The sequence below is a fragment of the Mustela putorius genome, unplaced genomic scaffold, assembly GCF_011764305.1.
Source record: "Mustela putorius furo isolate JIRA1106 unplaced genomic scaffold, ASM1176430v1.1 tig00000580_pilon_pilon_pilon, whole genome shotgun sequence".
NCBI classification, from domain to species: Eukaryota; Metazoa; Chordata; class Mammalia; order Carnivora; family Mustelidae; genus Mustela; species Mustela putorius.
Window position 1 is genome coordinate 5,107,403 of NW_025421423.1, and position 18,852 is coordinate 5,126,254.

An 18,852-nucleotide genomic window follows, 5' to 3' on the forward strand; every position below is an offset into this window, starting at 1 on the left:
AGGTACCTTCCAAAAAGAATATTTCCCAATTCCTCGCTCCTATTCCTTAAAATATTGCCACCATTTATTTTATCTAATACATTGTTACTATTACTTTGAACTATTAGGTCAGTGAAGAATAAGAAAAGTATAAGATTTTATTTAATTTCACTTATTCCTTCTCCTGGGCTCTTCTTTCTTTATGTAGATCCAAATTTATGATCAATATCATTTTCTTTCTCCCTGAAAAACTTCTTTTAACGTTTTCTTACAGAGCAGATCTACCAGAACTGAATTCCCTCTTCTTGCAGGAGGTGGGGATGGGGAGGGAATTTGAGAAAGTATTTTGTCTTCACTTGTATGTAAAGGATAATTTTGCTGAATATCAAATTCTAGTTTTCTGTTTTATTGTTTTGTTTTGTTTTTACCTCCAGATAGTTCCCTCTACTCTCTTCTTGCTTGCATGGTTTTTGATGAGAATTCAGATGTAACTTGTGTGAACCAGACTAACACCATCTTGTACAAACCCACCATGATGCCTGTCTTGTGACCTGAAACCTTTTTGAGCACAATCCCTCGCCCCTCCACATTCTTTCTTTTATTTTTTAACCACAGCCTGGAGATAGGACTTCGACATACACCCATTTTTAAAAAAGATTTTATTTATTTACTTATATATTCACTTATTTCTAGCAATCGTCACAAAGGAGATGGAGAGAGAGACTCTCGAGCAGATTCCACACTGAGTTCAGAGCCCAACTCAGGGCTTGATCCCATGACCTGAGCCAAAATCGATAGATGCTCAACCACCTGAGCCACACCTGTGCCCTGACATATCTATTCTTATACATTCTCCCCTTGGGTAGTCTCTTAGCAGTACTCCCAGCCTCTAGGGCTATACAAGGTTCTGAGGGAGGTAAAGTTGCACAGATAGATTTGTTTTGTGGGCACCCAATCAGGGTTCTGTTTTAAGTCTCTTTTTTTCTTTTCTTTTTGTTTTTTTTAAGAGTCTTTTTTTTTTTTTTAAGATTTTATTTATTTATTTGACAGACAGATCACAAGTAGGGAGAGAGGCAGGCAGAGAAAGGAGGAAACAGGCTCCCTGCTGAGCTGAGAGCCCAATGCAGAACTCGATCCCAGGACCTGGGATCATGACCTGAGCCGAAGGCAGAGGCTTAATCCACTGAGCCACCCAGGTGCCCCCATATTTTTCCTTTTTTTGAGTTTGAATATGATATAACTAAGTATAGATTTTTTGGCATTTCTTTTACTTGGTTTTCTCTGAGCTTTCTGCATCTGTGGTTTGGTGTCTGTCATTAATTTTGGGAAAAGCCATTATTACTTCAAATATTTCTTCTGTTTCATTCTCTTTCTCTTTTCCTTCTGGTATTCCAATGAGTGTATATTACATCTTGTGACATCTTTTTCTTTTTCTTTTTTTTTTCCCTTCTCATTCTGTTTTTTTTTTTTTTTTTAAAGATTTTATTTATTTATTTGACAGAGAGAGAGATCACAGCAGGCAGAGAGGCAGGCAGAGAGAGAGAGAGAGGAGGAAGCAGGCTCCCCGCTGAGCAGAGAGCCCCATATGGGACTCGATCCCAGGACCCTGAGATCATGACCCGAGCCGAAGGCAGCGGCCTAACCCACTGAGCCAATCAGGCGCCCCTCATTCTGTTTTTTTCTTTGCATTTCAGTTTGGGAAGTTTCTATTGATGTATCTTCATCCTCACTGATTCTTTCCTTGGGACCATGTCCAGTCTACTGACAAGCCCATCAACGGCATTCATCATCTTGGCATTTTCTTTTGACTCTTTCTTAGAGTTTCCATCTCTCTGGTTACATTACCCATCTGTTCTTGCATGTTGTCAGCTTGTCCCATTAAGCCCCTTGCCATATTAATCATACTTATTCTAAATTCCCTATCTGATCATTACAGAAACTATGTTGTATCTGAGTCTGCTTCTGATCCTTGCTTTGTCTCTTTAAACTGTATTTCTCTTTTGCCTATTAATAGCCCTTGCCATATTTTGATGAAAGCCAGACATGATGTATCAGGTAGTAGGAATTGAGGTAAATAGGCTTTTACTGTGAAGTTTTGTGTTAATCTGCCTAGAACTAAGCCATATTTAATGTGTGCTGTACCAGTAGGTATCAGAGGCTTCAATTTCTTACAGTATTTTTGTTTCTAAAATTTTCCTAAAAACTTCTTACATAGAGATGCACCTTGTCTGCTCTTTAAGCTGTAATCCACTATGATTACATTGGAGTGGTAGGGTGGTGGTCAGGTGTGGGGGAAGGGAATATCCTATAATCCTACAATTAAGTTTCAGTCTTTTGGTGGGTCTACGTCCTTTGGCTGTGACTTTCACAAGTGTTTCTCAACCTTTCCCCTACCCCACCTTAGGAGAGACAGGAAGGTTAAGAGGGGAGAGTTAGGGAACTTCTCATCTCCACCCCCCCACCTCCAACCCCCAACCCTGGAAGTATCAGGCTAAATCTTTTCCTTTACAGAGAAGGTCTTTGTGGAGAAGGCCCTGGGTGTGTTTCACATGGTTTGTTTTTACTGCCAGAAACAGGAGGAGTTTTGTTTTGTTTTGTTTTGTTTTTGGCTACAGAACTTGGTGACTTTCCTAGAGGTCAGACCCATGCAGATGTGGGGTCCTCCCAAAGACTGCTGTCCCCAGGAGGTTCTCCTTGTCACACAAGTCTGCACTTCACCTAACAGTTTGGCTTTGTTCCTCTTACAAGGATGGGAGGGATGACTTTCAAGTTCTTTTCATGATGGAGCTGAAACTAGAAGCTCTCAGAAGTCTGTAAAAACAAACAAATAGCTTTGAGATTTATTCAATTAGTCACTTATTATAGGTACTAGTCATTGAACTACAATCTATGGGTGGATAAGCAAACAGGGATCCTGCCCTCAGGGAGCTTATATTCTTGCAGAAAATAAAAATTTAAATTTGAGTCTAGTTGATATGCAATGTTGCGTGAGTTGCAAGTGGACAACATAGTGATTCAACATGTTATAGGTTGTGCCCTGCTCACCAGCGTAGCTACCATTCATCGCCACATGACACTGCTGCAAGCTCATTGCTCACATTGCCTATGCTGTGCTTTTTACCCTGGTGACGAACTCATTCCATACTGGACACTGAGTCTCCCATTTGACTTCACCATTTTGCCCATCCCTTCACCCTCCCTTTCCCACTGGTAAACGTCAGTTTGTTCTCTGTCTGTATAGGTCTGTTTGTTTGTTTTTTCAATTGTTTTCGACCTAAAGGGTATTGTGCTAAGTGAAATAAGTCTAACCGAGAAAGACAAATACCAAATGGTTTCCCTCAAATGTGAAACCAGGGGACATATATTCTACGGTGGTCTAGGACAAGACCACGTCTCAACCCCTATGCTTGAATGTGTTATAGGCATGTAGAGGCATTAACTTCCCTAGCTTCCAGGGTAACTGGGCCACAAGGCAGAAGCTAAGAGCAACTTCCTTATTTTGTTTTATAAATATCATCATCTTCTATTTGTGCCCTGACAAGGAAAAGGTTGAAAAGCATTGAAGATGGTGACGAGACACGTACTAAATTACTGTAATAAAATGGAGACAGTGACTTATCACAGGAAGATCAGATTTTAAGGTAGGTATTTGGAGGAGGTAGGCATTAAATTGGAAAATTCTAGAAATATGGGGAGAGGTCACCTTTGGGGTGAACATGGAAAGATGAGTAGGATGAGCAAAGAAGGAGGGGCAACTGGTAGAGAATATTTCATATGGAAGATACCGTGCAGGATTGGGGAAAGGATTGGGATGAGGAATATCAAGGAGTTTAATTTGATTAGAGCACAGGATGCGTGAAGGGGAGTAGTGGGAGATAGAAATGGGAGCTAGAAATCAAGGTTGCACCGTGCAGAATATCTATCAAGTTGCTCGTCTGTATATCTATCATATGATATTTTATGATATGCATTTCTTTATGTAGCTTATTTATTCATTTATTTTGGGGGGAGAGAGATGGGAGAAGGGGCAGAGAGACAGATTCTTAAGCAGACTCCACACCCAATAAAGACCTGATGCTGGCCTCAATCTCACAACCCTGAGATCAGGAGCTGAGCTGAAATCAGAGTCTGATGCTTAACAACTGAGCCACCCAGGCACTCCATCTATCATGTGATTTTAACTGACATTCATGATAATATAAAATTCAAGATTCCCTGCAAATGGCCAAAGTTTAAATAGCATTTAATATGATTCTAATGCTAAGTATGTTTACTGAGTTTGTTTGTGAGTAAAGCGGTAGAAGTTTATTAAGTGAAGATACAGAAAAAAAGCTCTCAAGAGTGAGAGGGGTCACAACACAGTTACCAAGGAGGGCCCGCAGGGTTGGTCTTTTATAGAAAGCTGACTAGGGAACTTAAATCTTTTAACATCTCTATTGATATCACCATGGTCATTACAAATAGAAATTTACATCTCTGAAGGCTGAGCTGGCTAGTGAGAGGTGTGGCTATGAGAAATCAATGTCGGTGAATAAAGCAAAAATTAGTGACAAAATTACCCTTGAAAATTGTTTACATTGACTATAAGGTCCATCAAGCATGGTTTTATAAATACTACCTTATGCAACAGGGCACACCAAGTTTTGAGAATAATTAAGGTAATTGAAAGAACAAAAACTGGAATGTGGAGGGGACTTTCTAGGCAGATGTCTGGGCATTTAAGATATTGTACATGTGAAATGATTATCAAATTCCTAAGTGGTGAATGGTTGATGAGTGGAGAATTCCAGAGTTACTGTATGCTCACAGAGTTTACTCCTTTTGGTTTGATACGAGGTCTCTATGACGGTAATATACATGAACAAACTGGCGATGTGGGTTGTGTGTGTGTGTGTGTGTGTGTGTGTGTGTGTGTACACGTGTGTGGTGGTGGTGGTTGGGGATAGTAAAGCAGAAAATCAAGAGGGTTAAGTACTAAAGTCAGCTGGAACCAGGAATTTGAATGTGCTCCAAATGGTTTCTTTTTTGTGTACATTTCAGCTCCCTCCCCTCTCTATCTCTTTCATGGCTTTTTATTTTATTTTCAAATGGATGAAGGGTTTTAACAAGGGTAAGGATTACTGTTGCTAATTCACCACTATCTCAGAGAGAGGTAATAGAAATAATATTAAGGAAGGATCTATTTCCTCATTTACTAGGAGGTTTTGTTTGTTTTAAATCAAGAATTGCTAGCTCTTTATTTATTTTCCTTTTTTATTGTGGGATAACTAACCTAAAGTACATAGCTCTTAGGTCTACAGCTTGATGAATTTTCACATATGTAATCACACCATGTCAATATATAGAACATTTCCAGCACCCTAGAAAGCTCCTTATGCCCTCTCCCAGTTAAAGCCATCCCAGAGGTAACCACTATTATCACTTTATTTTTAACCTTTCTTTATCTCAGTTCCCAAGATGGTTGGAATGATAGAATGCACAAAGAAATAGAATGCATTCAGAACTGCAGTAGGTGTTTTAATAATTCATGGCTCAAGAAAAAATCTAGTGAGGATAGTGGCTTTTAAATGTTTTTTGAGGGACGCCTGGGTGGCTCAGTAGGTTAAGCATCTGCCTCCAGCTCAGGTCCTGAGCCCACTGAGCCCTGCGGCTTGCTCCCTGCTCAGCAGGGTGTCTGCCTTTCCATCTCCTTCTCCCTCTCCCGCCACTTATGCTTGCTTTCTCTTTTTCTCTCTCAAATAAATAAATAAAATCTTTTTAAAAAAAAAAAAAAGTTTTTTGAACATGACCTGTAGTAAAAAGAAAATACACCCCCCCCAAGAAAACAAAAAAAACTTTTTAACACCATGAACTAGGACATACCTATATTCATCTCAACACAGTTACAAATAAGATCTTAAGAGCAGCATGGCTTCCTCTAATTTACCAGTCTATGGAATGAAAAACAGGGTCACTAAGAGCTCTGCTGTGAGCATCTTCTTTCAAGAAACCAGTCAACCTGAGGCTAGAATCCTAGCCCCAACCCCATATTCCTGGGAAAGGTATCTTGTTGTTCTGGTTTGAGGTGGGTGTCTGCTCCTGGACCTGTGGTCTGGGGCTTGCATTCAGGCTTGTACAAAATGGCTGCCAGAGGCTCATAACCGAGAGCACACACATCTGGTGGGGAGAGGCATTTCCCAGAAAAGGACTGGGCTGGGACAATAACCTCAGAAGTCTATATTATGGTGCCAAATCTAAATTTGATTCTCAGGTTCTCCTTATACTCAATGGTACTAAAAAAAATATTTAATTCATATAGTGAGTATCTATTATTTTCTTAGTTTTTTTCAATATTTTCATGTTCCAAGAACTGTGCTAGGTTCTAAGCAAATACTAATATATATGTTTTCTCAAGAAACAGCTTTATTCAGATATGATTGACACTCAATAAACACACATTACACATATTCTAAAGTGTACGATCTGTGGGGCTCCCGGGTGGCTCAGCTGTTTAAGCATCTGACTCTTGGTTTTTGGCTCAGGTCTTGATCTCAGGGTTGAGGGATTGAGCTCCAGGCTCAACGTGGAGTCTTCTTGAGATTCTCTCTCTCTTCTCTGCTCCTCTCCTGCTGGCGTGTGCTTTCTCTCTCTCTCTCAAATAAATAAATCTTTTAAAAAGGCATTAAAAAATAAAGTGTACAGTTTGGCAAGTTTTGATATATGTATTAACCCATGCAACTAGTACCACAATAAATATAATGAACATATCCATCACTCCCAAAGTTTCCTCATGCCCCTTTGAAATTCTTCCTCTGCCCTCACTCCATTTGGCTATTCTTCTTCTTCTTCTTTTTTTTTTTTTTTTTTAAGATTTTATTTATTCATTTGACAGACAGCGAGAAAGCACAAGTAGGCAGAGGGTTAGGCAGAGGGAGAGGGAGAAGCAGGCTCTCCACTGAGCAGGGAGCTGGATGCCGGGCTTGAACCCAGGACACCAGGATCATGACCTGAGCCAAAGGCAGACGCTTAACTGACTGAGCCACCCAAGCACCCCTAGCTATCATTCTTATTCTTCAAATAGGTCCTGTAATTTCTTATAAACACAAACTTGATTCTACTACTTCGAATGTGGTCTTTTCTTCCAATACGTTTTAAGATAGGCAATTTAGGAAGGCTATTTTTCTCTCTCTCTTACTGAACTTCGTTTAGATTTCAATTCATTCCTTTGGGTTTTCCAAGAAAGCAATCCTAATATCTAAAGAGATTTTTCCCCCTTTTCTTTAAAAAAATATATATACATATATATATATATATTTACTATATATTTACTGTTTTATTTAGTTTTGTCTTCCCATTTCAGTTAGGACCTGGGGAAAATGTTGGCTGGTACCTGCAGTCCTGCCTGACAACTTCAGGGCTCCCAGGCATGAAAACAAAGGGTTCCACACATTGTATGTTTAAATATTTAGCGATTATAAGTCAAGCTAACAAACTGTTAGATTAAAAAGCTTTATCCTGCTACCTTGACACACCTAAATGATAGCAAACATACAGATAACAGCCCAAAGGCTAGGTTCAAATTTAGAGTCCTTGAGTGCCACATCTCCCCACTGTGGTTGAGGCAGGTTTTCAGAACTTATTTTGAATGACCTTCATTTCAAAAGATCTTGTTTAATTGACCCTTACATGAAGAACATCTTCCCATGACATGGCATAATACTTTAATATTTCTTCTTAAAATTATACATTTAGGAGTCTTTCATTCCTGGAGTAAAACAAACATCAACATTCATTATACCCACAAAGAATATCCAAATTGCTTATATATATTTTTTGCTTTAGTTTAGAAATTGCTTTTTAAGACTTTCTCACAGGCTCCTAATATTCCTTTGTCTACAATTTCCACCTGTACTCCCACTCCACCCGGAGACCTTAAGACCTGAGTTTCCTGAGCTGTGTCTTGAACATCTTTATGACTTCTTTGTATAATACTGTCAGGGGATACATTCTAAACAAGTCATCCGAACATTCACAAACACGTAAGAAAGGGTGGGTCTGAAAGTCAGATCATGTGACCCAGACAGGGCATCAAAACCAGTCCTCTGCTTGGTCATTTGTAGCCGCTGGTAACTTGAAGCGCTTGAGAGGAAATTAGGATAAGTCTGTGGAGTTCCAACTCTGTTACTAACTGGCAGAACTGGAGTGAGTCACTTCAAACTCTTGTTTGACTTCAGCGTCATCAGTAAAATTGGAATAAGGACAGTGGCATGAAGGACTCCCCCTGCCTTGGTGGGGAGGGAAATCACAACTTGTTTGAGCTTCAATTTCTGTGCCTTTTACAGCTGTAAGACTTGTGTCCTGTCCATCTCACAGGTTTTTGGGGAACGGAATGGGAGCAGGCACCACCTTTCAGCTTCAGTTTCTACATGTGTAAAAAGCTTAGAACACACGGCCAGTCCGCCAATAAAATTCCTGTTAGAACACGAAAATGGACAGAAAAACTTTGCAAAATGTAGAAAGCTATGCATGCGTGAAATATGTCGTACTGAAAACAACACAGAGTCCTAAAAGGTGATTGTGGGTCTCTCTCCTACTGGCTCCAGGGTTGCAACCCCACAACATAAAGCAGGATCACTTTCTTAAATCATTCCCGCGGTGGGGAGTCATCACAGCGTCGGTGTCACACCCGTTGGGGCCCAAAAGGGCCAGGAGGGGGCGTGGTCCAGCCCGGCCAGCCCCTCACGACGCCCCGCCCCGTAGCACCCGCGCCTGCGCCGTGCACACCAAGCGGCCTCGAGCGCCCCGGCGGGAGGTAAGGGGTTTGCGGGAGGCTGTCTCGGGGGCGTCAGGCCCTGACGGGGTTTGTGGGCTGGGCGCTGAGCCCGCGGGCGGTATAGGCGCCAGGTGGGAAGCCCCGCATCCGGTCCGGAGTGCGAGCGCTTTGAGGGTTCCTCCCGGCTCCGAGAAGTGGCGGTTTCGTTTTTGGACGCTCTTTTCAAAGCGGGTGTTGGGAGGCCGCCGACCGGGCGAGCGCGACGGCCTGCCGGGGTCGCGGGGTGGGAAAGTTTCCTGCACCAACCCTGCCCGTGACGCAGCGTGGGCCCTAGGTCGTCAGGGTCGCCCTGGGGCTTGGTCCCGAGACCGCCCATGCATCCGTTCTCTGGTGGGGGCGTCTGGTGCTTGTGGCCCAGGGGCGCTGTGGGCGACACTGCGAGGGGTGACGCGAGGCTCGGGGGCAGTGAGGGGAGGACCGGTCGGAGTCTCCTGGCAGCCAGACCGGGACGTGGTTCTGGAGATGGTCCCGCCTCTGACTCGCTCCTAGATAAATTCTGAATCGGAGGGCTTAGGAGACCGTGTGGGAGGACCGGGGGCCAGTACTTTTCTTTCCGAAGTCCGTGCCCCGTCTGCCAGTCGGAAGCAAAGGAAGACGAGCTTGAGGACATTCGGGGCCACCACTGGAGGAATGTGGGATCTCTAGGCCGATAGACGGTGTTCCTTGCTTCTGGGGGAGCGGAAGGTTGCGGGCAGTTTGGGACTTTTTTCCTGAGAAATGGGGCTCTTTATTTATAAACAATCTAATACAGTAAACCTCCTAGGCCTTTTTCCTCACGGGAAACAGGAGTACTAATGGTACTCAGCAGATAGTTGTAAGCGCCGTGGTCCTCAGCTGATAGAAGTTATAAGCCCTAAAGGGTGGTTTGTAGAGCACCCGGCACCCTGACCCACGCCAAGTGTTAGTGCAGTTCTTCAAAATGTTTGAGCTGTTTTCTCAAACATCAAGTCAGACATTTTTAGAAAGCCTTTTTATTTTATTTTTATTTTGAAATAGGTTTACAATTACAGAGAAGTTGCAAAAGTAATACAGTTCTCTCCAGCTTTAAAGTGAACGCCTTACATAACGATAGTACAATTATAAAAGGTTAGCAAGTATCATTGGTACAATTCTATTCACCAAGCTACCACCATTTTTCATATTTCATAATTTTTTATCCTAATGTCCTTTTCTTTCTGTTCCAGGATCCACTCTAAGGTCCCGTATTGCATTTAACTGGAAATAGTCGACTCCTTGGTCTTTTCTTGTCTTTCCTCCCCTTGACACTTTTGAAGTACCCTTTTGAAGTCAGTTATAATGTAGAGTGTCCCTCGAGTTTTATCTGATGTTTCCTTATGATTGTATTAAGGTTATGCATTTTTGTTGATCCCACAGAAGTGGATGTACCCTTCTCAGTTCATCATATGAGGGGTTCGTGTTATGATACACTGCTTTTGATATTGATCGCTTGGTCAAGGTGGTGTCTGCTAGGATTCTCCGCTGTGTATTTACTACTTTTCCCTTGAAATGAATCGATATCTTGAGAGAGTTTCTAAACTATGCAAATATCTTGTTTCTCCTCAAACTTTAACTTGTTGATTTTACCATCCAGTGGTGGATCTTGCCTTCAGTGATTATTACTTTAATCTTCTAATGGTGATTTTCTGTTTCCCTCGTTCCTCCTCCTTTTATTAATTGGAGTTCTGTGAGGAAGAGCTGCCCCTTGCCCATTTGTTTATTCATTTGTTTATTTATTTATTTTTGCATCAGTATGGACTCATTTATTTTACTGTTGGTAATTTTCGGTGTTTATATTGTGTCTCTAGTTGTCCAGCTTTGGCCCTTGGGAGTTTTTTCAGATTGTTTCCTTTTGACAGGCTCCTTCACTTTTTGAGAACTTCCTTCCTTGCTGGCACCATAAGATGTTCCAGGCTTGTCTTGTGTTGTCTCTGTCCCAGCCCTGCAGTCCTCCACTCCTCCAAGGGCCCATGGTTTCCTTTTTTGAAGAGTGGTATTTAAACATCAAGATCAAGGGACTAGGTGTGCTCATTGCTACTGGAGTATAATTGTTTGTGGTTCCTGGCAGAAGACATGAATATAATTAAGTATAAATATATGTATTATTTATTTTTATAAATATTTGTCCTTTATAGATCATGTTACATCATGTTACATATATATTATTTATGTAATTATAAAAGACTATTTACTTATTTATATTCATTATATTTATTTATAAATATATATATATATTTCTTAGCTTTGCACACGTGTATCCACATATTCCATGGATATACACATACACACACACATATACCCATGCATACACGAAGATTTGTTTTTGCATTTATCTGTATATATGTATTCATATATCTGTGTATATATATTTTTAAAAATAAAAATTCATTTTGAAAGTTCCATTTGTAAACGAACACCACAGGGTTCATCCTAGTCATGCCCCTTATTTGTTACTTCTTTTGACAGAAATCTGGCTTTCGTGTTCTACAGAATATTTTATTTGCTCAACTCTCATATAAAGGATTTTCACGATTTCTAACCCATATGCCCATAAAAAACAAATTTGCTAATTAGAATACAGTTGTGTGTAGTTCTTTTTGTCCTTAGCTTAATGGTATCCAGTTAAAATAATGTTTTCCAGAGTTACCTAGATTATTTTCTTCCCCTACTTTCAGTATGGTTATGCTATTCATTGGTAATATGGTTTTGTTTTTATTAGTTTGTGTTCCATTTTGTGTTTCTCTACATTTTGTTTTTGTTTTTTAGTTTTCAAAAATTCATTCTTTGTAATACACAGTTCTGTGAGTTTTGGCAAATGCATATAATTGTGTATCTACCACCCAGACTGTCATGACACAGAACAATTCTATCACCTCAGATATTCCATTACACTTTGAAAAAAAGTTAACAAGGAAATCAACTCTACAGAAGTTTGGGAAATTAGGCATTTTTGTATGTTTTGTCTTGTCTTTTTCATGGGCTTATTTTACACAGTCGTGATGTTAATGTAAATGTATTTTTCATTTTTGTCATTTATTTCTATCAGAAAAATGTTCCAGTTTTTTGACTGAAAAATCAAGAAATGCTGAAATGCCTGTTTTTCAGTTAATTTTAACAACACATTTTGTATGTTGGATTACATACTTTCCTTTAACAACTTATAAACTACTGCTGTCCAACTTTCTGTTTCTGTAACATCACGATTTATGCAATTATTTGAATGTTATGTTCTCATTTTAGTGTATATAGGCATTTTATTATAATTTTATAGAAATGGAAATTGTGGAGAGAAGAAAAAAATACTGGCCAGAAGGAGACCAAGAGTTGGAAAAGTCTCTTGGGAGGTTCTTGGGGCAGAAGGTCTTCTTCCCTTATAGATGGTCCTTAGGAGTCAGTAGGTTTTCCCTGGACACGGAAAGCTGAGGGGCAGAATCATGCATAACTCTGACCTGGAAACATCACTTTTGGAACTGAAAAAATATATCATCATAGTGTAGGGGAATAGTGCAAATAAGTCAAATATCTAATAATTGGGATTTGCTATGTATACTATAAACTGGTTAGTGGAGGAGAAGAAAAATCATTAGAGTTGTATATCAAATGATACATAAATGATGCCTGTAAAAGGGCATCTGGATAGAGGGAGCATCACTGCAAAGCCAAAAGTAGAGATTGGGTGATAATACTTAGATTGTGTGAATCTGTGAACATTGTATTTTCTTGTTCAGTAATAGGGAACTCTAGGAAGGTTTTTGTTCAGAGGAGTAGCATATTGCAAATCGTGTTTTTGGTATATTAATTGGTGGTAATGTGTGAGGAAAAATTGGAAAGGGGAAGGAGTTTAAAAGCAGCCTAATTAAGACAATTATAAGGTGCTATGCATATTGCATTATTTGGAGTGATGGGATTAGAAATGATGAAGAAAGGATCTGTGAAGAAATATTTTAGTTCCATCAGCATCTATTGAAAACCATGTATGGGGGCGCCTGGGTGGCTCAGTGGGTTAAGCCTCTGCCTTTGGCTCAGGTCATGATCCCGGGGTCCTGGGATCAAGCTCAGCAGGGAGCCTGCTTCCCTTCCTCTCTCTCTGCCTGTCTCTCTGCCTACTTGTGAACTCTCTCTGTCAAATAAATAAATAAAAATCTTTAAAAAAAATGTATGGTTAAAAAGAAAAGAAAAGGAACGGTGGTAGATAAAAAGATACCTTCCTATAGGATATAACCTGCATGGTAGAAAAAAATGCAAGCAATGTGATAAACTGGGAACATTGTGAGACAAATAATTAATAATTTATGTCTATTATATGTTAAATATAATAAGAAAAAGATATCCCCTATAGTAAAATAGATACATAGCACTAGCAAGTAATTCATAAGAAATGTAAATGGCTAATAAATCAATGCTCCCAGTAATTTAAGGAATGCAAACTAAAACAATAATGGGACACAAGTTTTTGAATGTCTAGGAGAGTGCTAGTACCACATATTGGTGAGAATATGGATCTTGGATATTTTGATATGCTGCTAGTGGGCATGTAAACAGGCACAACCGTTTGGGATATTTGGTATCAAAAGCCTTAAAAAAATGTGTGTACCTGTTTGATTTCTAATTATTTATTTTGAAGAAACATAGATGGTAGTATGAATTTATGTGTAAGGGTAATTACATTGTAGTACAGTATATAATAGTGGAAAATTGGGAACAACCTAAATAGCCAACAATAGATAATTAAATTATGGAGCAACTATGTAATGTAACATATGCTGCTATAAAAGATGTATTATAGAAAAACAGTCATTTACATGGAAAGATTTGTATTATATTTAATCAGGGTATTCAAAATAAATCCTTTCGTCTTTCATTCTTTCATATATGCACCCAGTAATAGTATACTTTGATACTCATACCTCCTGGGCTTTCATTTCCTTTGGGTTTATTTTATCGTTAAAGTGTGCCTTTTAGTAGTTCTTTTAAAAGAGAAAACTTGCTTATCAACTGTTGTGTCTGAAAATGATTATTTTGCCTTCATTTCTGAATAATAATTTACCTGGCCATATATCAACTCTCTCAGCATTTTGAGGATATTCCTGTCTTTTGATAACCTTGCTTTGATGAAAAGTTTGCTGCTTTTGTTGCTTTATTTTATCTCTGGTTTGCCTTTTTTAAGATTTTTGTTTGGTTTGTTTGCCCTTCACATTCTGTAATTTCCCTTCCATGTGGTGGTAATTTTTTTTTTAAATTTATGCCACTTGGGGCTTATGTGCATTTTCAATTTGAGGTCTTGCATCTTAATTCTCAGCATGTTCTCTTGAATAATGCCTTTTCACCACTTTCCTTATTCTTCTCTTATGGGACTCCTATTTGTTATTGAGCTACTCATTTTATCTTCTATGTTTTTCATCTCTTTATTCCTCTGTGTTCTGACTGATATCTTCCAATCAATAATTCTCCCTTCAGCTACATAGTTTATTGTTTAACACATATTTGAGGTTTTTATTTCTCAATTTGTACTTGGTTTCTCAGATTAGCCTGGTACTATTTTGTAGTATTATCTAATATTTAAAAGGATTCTATTCCTTCCAACTGTACCTATTTTAATTTTTTTTTTTTTAGATTACTATCTGTAGTCCCTTAGCTATGAATTTTCTTGTTTTGTTGGGTCTGTGGACTGTCGGCATTGAACTTCTGTATGTATCTCCAATTCCCACTCACTACTGTAGCTGTTGAACTCTCTTTATCTTTGGTGTGTGGAGATTTCCCTTTTTTGCTTTCAAGCTTAAACAGACTTAACATAAAACTTAAACATAAAAAAATGAACTTACTAAGTTGATGAGATACTCTCTATAACCAACACTTCGAGATTTTCAACTGTGAAAGTTTCAGCATTATTTAGATTTATAGTTCTTAATGCTTCTGCAGTGATACTATAAAAGCAGTTTTTTAATATCATAAAGTCATTGGACTCTATTCTCTGACAGAACTCAAAAATACATTCACAATTATTCATAAAGATTCAGGGAGTCCACAAAGTATATTTGTGAACCTCTGTCTGTGTGGACCCTGGTTTAAGACCCCATAACCCAGTGGGATTAACATAGTCATTTTTTTTTCTTTTTTTAAAATACAGGAGAGGTTGTGGGCTAATGAGATGGCATGAAAGCAAGGTTGTACAACAGTGGTTTTTAAGCTTACTTAAGCAGTGAAGCCCTTTACTGATGTAAAATCTAATATGCTCAAATATGAAATCGATATAAGTAAATTTTCTCCAGTTGAAGCAGGGATGGGGTCCTGGAGCCTGCTCATTTGCTATTCTCTAACCCTCACCTACTCTGACCCCAAAGGCATACTCTTGGACATTCTGGAACAGTGATAGGAAACTGTTGGCTAATTAGAAAGAACATTTGATTGTACTCTCAGGAATCCTGGGTTCTTATTCCAGCTCTGTTGTTAACTGTTTATTTGTATTGATTTTGGACAACACTAATAACTTTGTAAGAAAGGGAGGAGGCAGTTTAAAGGACATCAGTGAGAAGAATTGCATATGATGTTATAATATATTTGAAGAATATAATTACATAGTTACATTAAGAGGTTAGAAATGGAGTTTGATACAAGCAGAAATGTTATGAAATTTTTTCTTCTAGTTTTGCCATCTGACATCTTTTTTAAAAAAGGTTAGTGATTGTCCAAGACACATTGGGAAATGAAAACTTGGACAGTAAACTCATAGTTTAAAAATTTAAAAAAAGGTATTTAAATGTATACATTCTTATTTGGAAAAGGGCCTGGAAAGACATACATCAAAATGGAAAGAGTAGTTAACTGTGGGTGAGGAGATGATTGATTTTATTTTATCCTCTTCATATTTTCTAAACATTTTAAAGTGCATATTCATCTGTAGAAAGAAAAAAGTTTCAAAATAAAAGATTTCTTTAAAAAAGTCATTCAAGGGGCGCCTGGGTGGCTCAGTGGTTTGGGCTGCTGCCTTCGGCTCAGGTCATGATCTCGGGGTCCTGGGATCGAGCCCCGCATTGGGCTCCCTGCTCCGCAGGAAGCCTGCTTCCCTCTCTCTCTCTCTCTCTCTCTGCCTGCCTCTCTGCCTACTTGTGATCTCTGTCTGTCAAATAAATAAATAAAATCTTTAAAAAATAAATAAATAAAAATTAAAAAAAAATAAAAAATAAAAAAGTCATTCAAGTTCAGAATTAAGTTGAATATATATTTAGAATAAATTATAAAATTAACTAATTGTTGGTTTTTGAAAATAATAGAAACTGATTAAAAACATTCTTACGTACTTCCCTATTAGGTTTTTCTATGTGAGTGGAGAAGACAGTTACTGCAAGTAGAAGTGACACAGCATTTTTTAAGGATGTCTGAAGATGAAGAAAAAGTGAAATTACGCCGTCTTGAACCAGCTATACAGAAATTCATTAAGATAGTAATCCCAACAGACCTGGAGAGGCTAAGAAAGCACCAAATAAATATTGAGAAGGTGGGTTGGTTTTCATTTTCTACCACAAGAAGCAGTTGCAAATTCTGATTTATACTTGTGCATTTCAACCAAATTTAGAATATTAGATAAGAGGCTTTGGTAAAACATCCATATCCTATTGATTTAGTAACATTTTTTTTCATCTGGGTTTTTGTTTTACAGCTACATCTGGTATTATTCCTATTTTAGGGAGGGATTTAGGTTGTACATATTTTAAGTTGTACATATTGACATACGGGGCAGTTAATTAAAATACAAATTGTCTGATAGTGCACCATAATGTGAAGGCAGTGAACTTTGGCTAATGGGCCTGCCTTAATTTCCTTAACCCTATGGCTAGTTTTTTGAACTTTGGTGTCTATCAATAACTCCTATCCTCTTCAGGTGCACATAGAATAAAGAGGTAAATCATTGTGTGAAAGAGGGAATTTCCCAAATTGACTTCTTCCCTTTGAGGAAAGCCCCAAATTGAGAAATACCATAGGGGGGTTTGTTTAGGTAATAGGTGAGAAAGAACTAGTCTGCTGGATCATGGTGAAGGTGGCATAGAAACTGGACTGCCCAGCATTTGATGGAATAGTTGTGGCATTCATGGGAACATAGGGTTTAGTACTGAGCATTGACTTGGCAGATTATATTGTTTTATTTGCTGTAGGATAGTCAGTGGGATTTGCTCCTTCAAAAAGACCTCCCCCCCCCAAAATTTTAAGCTGTGTGGCCCTCCATTAATTTTTTGTGGTGGGGGGTGGGGTGGAAGTGGTCATTAAGCCTTTCAGTATAAACAATATTTATCACCCTCACCTGAGTACCTTATATAACTAAGAAGTGTCAGCTTTTATTTTCCCCTTAGATACCATTTGTCTTCCTAGTATTTAAATCTTTTCAAAAAGTATAGAAAATAAGCACCAGGAATATTAAGATTAATTAAGAAAATTAATTAAGAAAATTTTAAAGCAAATATGAAGCTATCTAGAATTCAAGATTGCTATTTTGTCATCTCTTAAGTTTTTCTTTATTCGTAAGCAATAAGTTCTGTGACTTTCTAGGGTAGAGGAGTTTTCTGGTAAACTGGTTAGTCTTGTCATAAGCAGAAACAAATTACAGGGCTCCATGCTTTGATTAATGAGGAGGGATCATTCTTTTAGCACTGTAACAATATAGAAATCGAGTTGTTGGGGCGCCTGGGTGGCTCAGTGGGTTAAGCTGCTGCCTTTGGCTCAGGTCATGATCTCAGGGTCCTGGGATCGAGCCCCGCATCGGGCTCTCTGCTTGGTGGAGAGCCTGCTTCCTCCTCTCTCTCTGCCTGCCTCTCTGCCTGCTTGTCATCTCTCTCTGTCAAATAAATAAAATCTTAAAAAAAAAAAAAAAAGAAATCGAGTTGTTTACTCTGGTTGATCATATCTGGGTGGCAGGTTGATAAGGTGTATTTTAAAGTCCTGAGCTCATATCAAAGCGCTCAGTTACAGAGATGACTAGAACTTGGCAGATGAATTGATTCTGAAACCTAGACATAGGTGGACTATGCTCTGTTAAGATCGTTTCTTTCCTTTATTGCCCTATATTACCTTTGGGGTTTGGCATGTCTTAAATTTCCCTTTTCTTATACTTATTCTGTATAAAGTGTCTGCAGTCATACCCTCAGATCCTAGCCACACATACCACCCAGTCAGTCATCAATGGAGAAGCCAGAACCCTGGGAACAAGGAAGGTGGGGATAGGAAAGGATGTATTATTGATTTGATTAGTTGTGCCTAACTTCATAAGAATATTATTCCAGAGTTATATTGATATTTCTCTGCCATAACATTTTTCCTTTAGCATTTTGTGAAATTCTTACTTAATGTGAAATTTTTAGACAATTTCAGAATAATTATAATTTATAGGTGATGTCTGAAGCTAAGCAAACTCATGCTGATCTGTGTTTTATTCAGTACTCTTGGTCATTATACTATCTCTAGGATTTCTAGTTTTACTATGAAAGTGACTTTTTATGTGTATAAGCTTGGATAACATATTTTAATAGTTTATGGCAATGCAAAAACATTTAAAAACTGCTGTGTTCACTGTGGACAAAAGAATTATGAACTAGGTTTGGACTCCAGGTGTTTGACAGTGCCTCACTTTAAAAAAGGCATATTCTTCCTGGGGGAAGGGTGTAGAAAGATAAAATATTTATTATGTTAGCCGTCAGTCATCCAATATGAATTTAAAAGAAGAAAGTCACACTGAAGAGAAATTGAAGGTAAGCCTTGGTGGAGTGATTCTGCAACATCCGAAAACAATGAGAGTAGTGTGCTGAGCACACCTGGGACTGTATTCCATAGGTCCTTCAGCATTACATTTTATTACACATGATAGACTTGATTAGAACACAGTGCTGAAATTTGAAGTGTTAGCATTCAGCTTTCTCGGCTAACGTAAGATAGGCTTAAGCATAGTTAATAGAAACAAGATCATGCTTGGAACATAATTTTCTTTGTTTCATATTGTAAGGCTAGGAGAAAACTTACTGTGTAGCATGTACTGTGTTAGTATATAGTTAAAATACAAGTGGCAGAAAACCCCAAAA

At 38.6% G+C, this 18,852-nt stretch overlaps 1 protein-coding gene across 4 annotated transcripts in view; it reads left to right on the forward strand.

Annotated features, from left to right (window-relative positions):
* The first annotated feature begins 8,714 nt into the window (after positions 1 to 8,714).
* The window catches only part of STX17 (syntaxin 17), a 58,624-nt gene continuing 48,486 nt past the window's right edge, over positions 8,715 to 18,852 (forward strand). The window contains exons 1-2 of one of the 4 annotated variants that reach the window (XM_004747693.3): positions 8,715 to 8,770; positions 16,098 to 16,283. In XM_004747693.3, coding sequence (XP_004747750.1) covers positions 16,161 to 16,283 — 123 coding nt within the window. In that variant the 5' untranslated portion in view covers positions 8,715 to 8,770; positions 16,098 to 16,160. Of the gene's footprint in view, positions 8,771 to 8,790; positions 8,863 to 9,794; positions 9,878 to 16,097; positions 16,284 to 18,852 lie in introns of those variants that run through there. The other 3 variants (XM_013053814.2, XM_045081629.1, XM_013053813.2) reach the window with 3 other exon arrangements.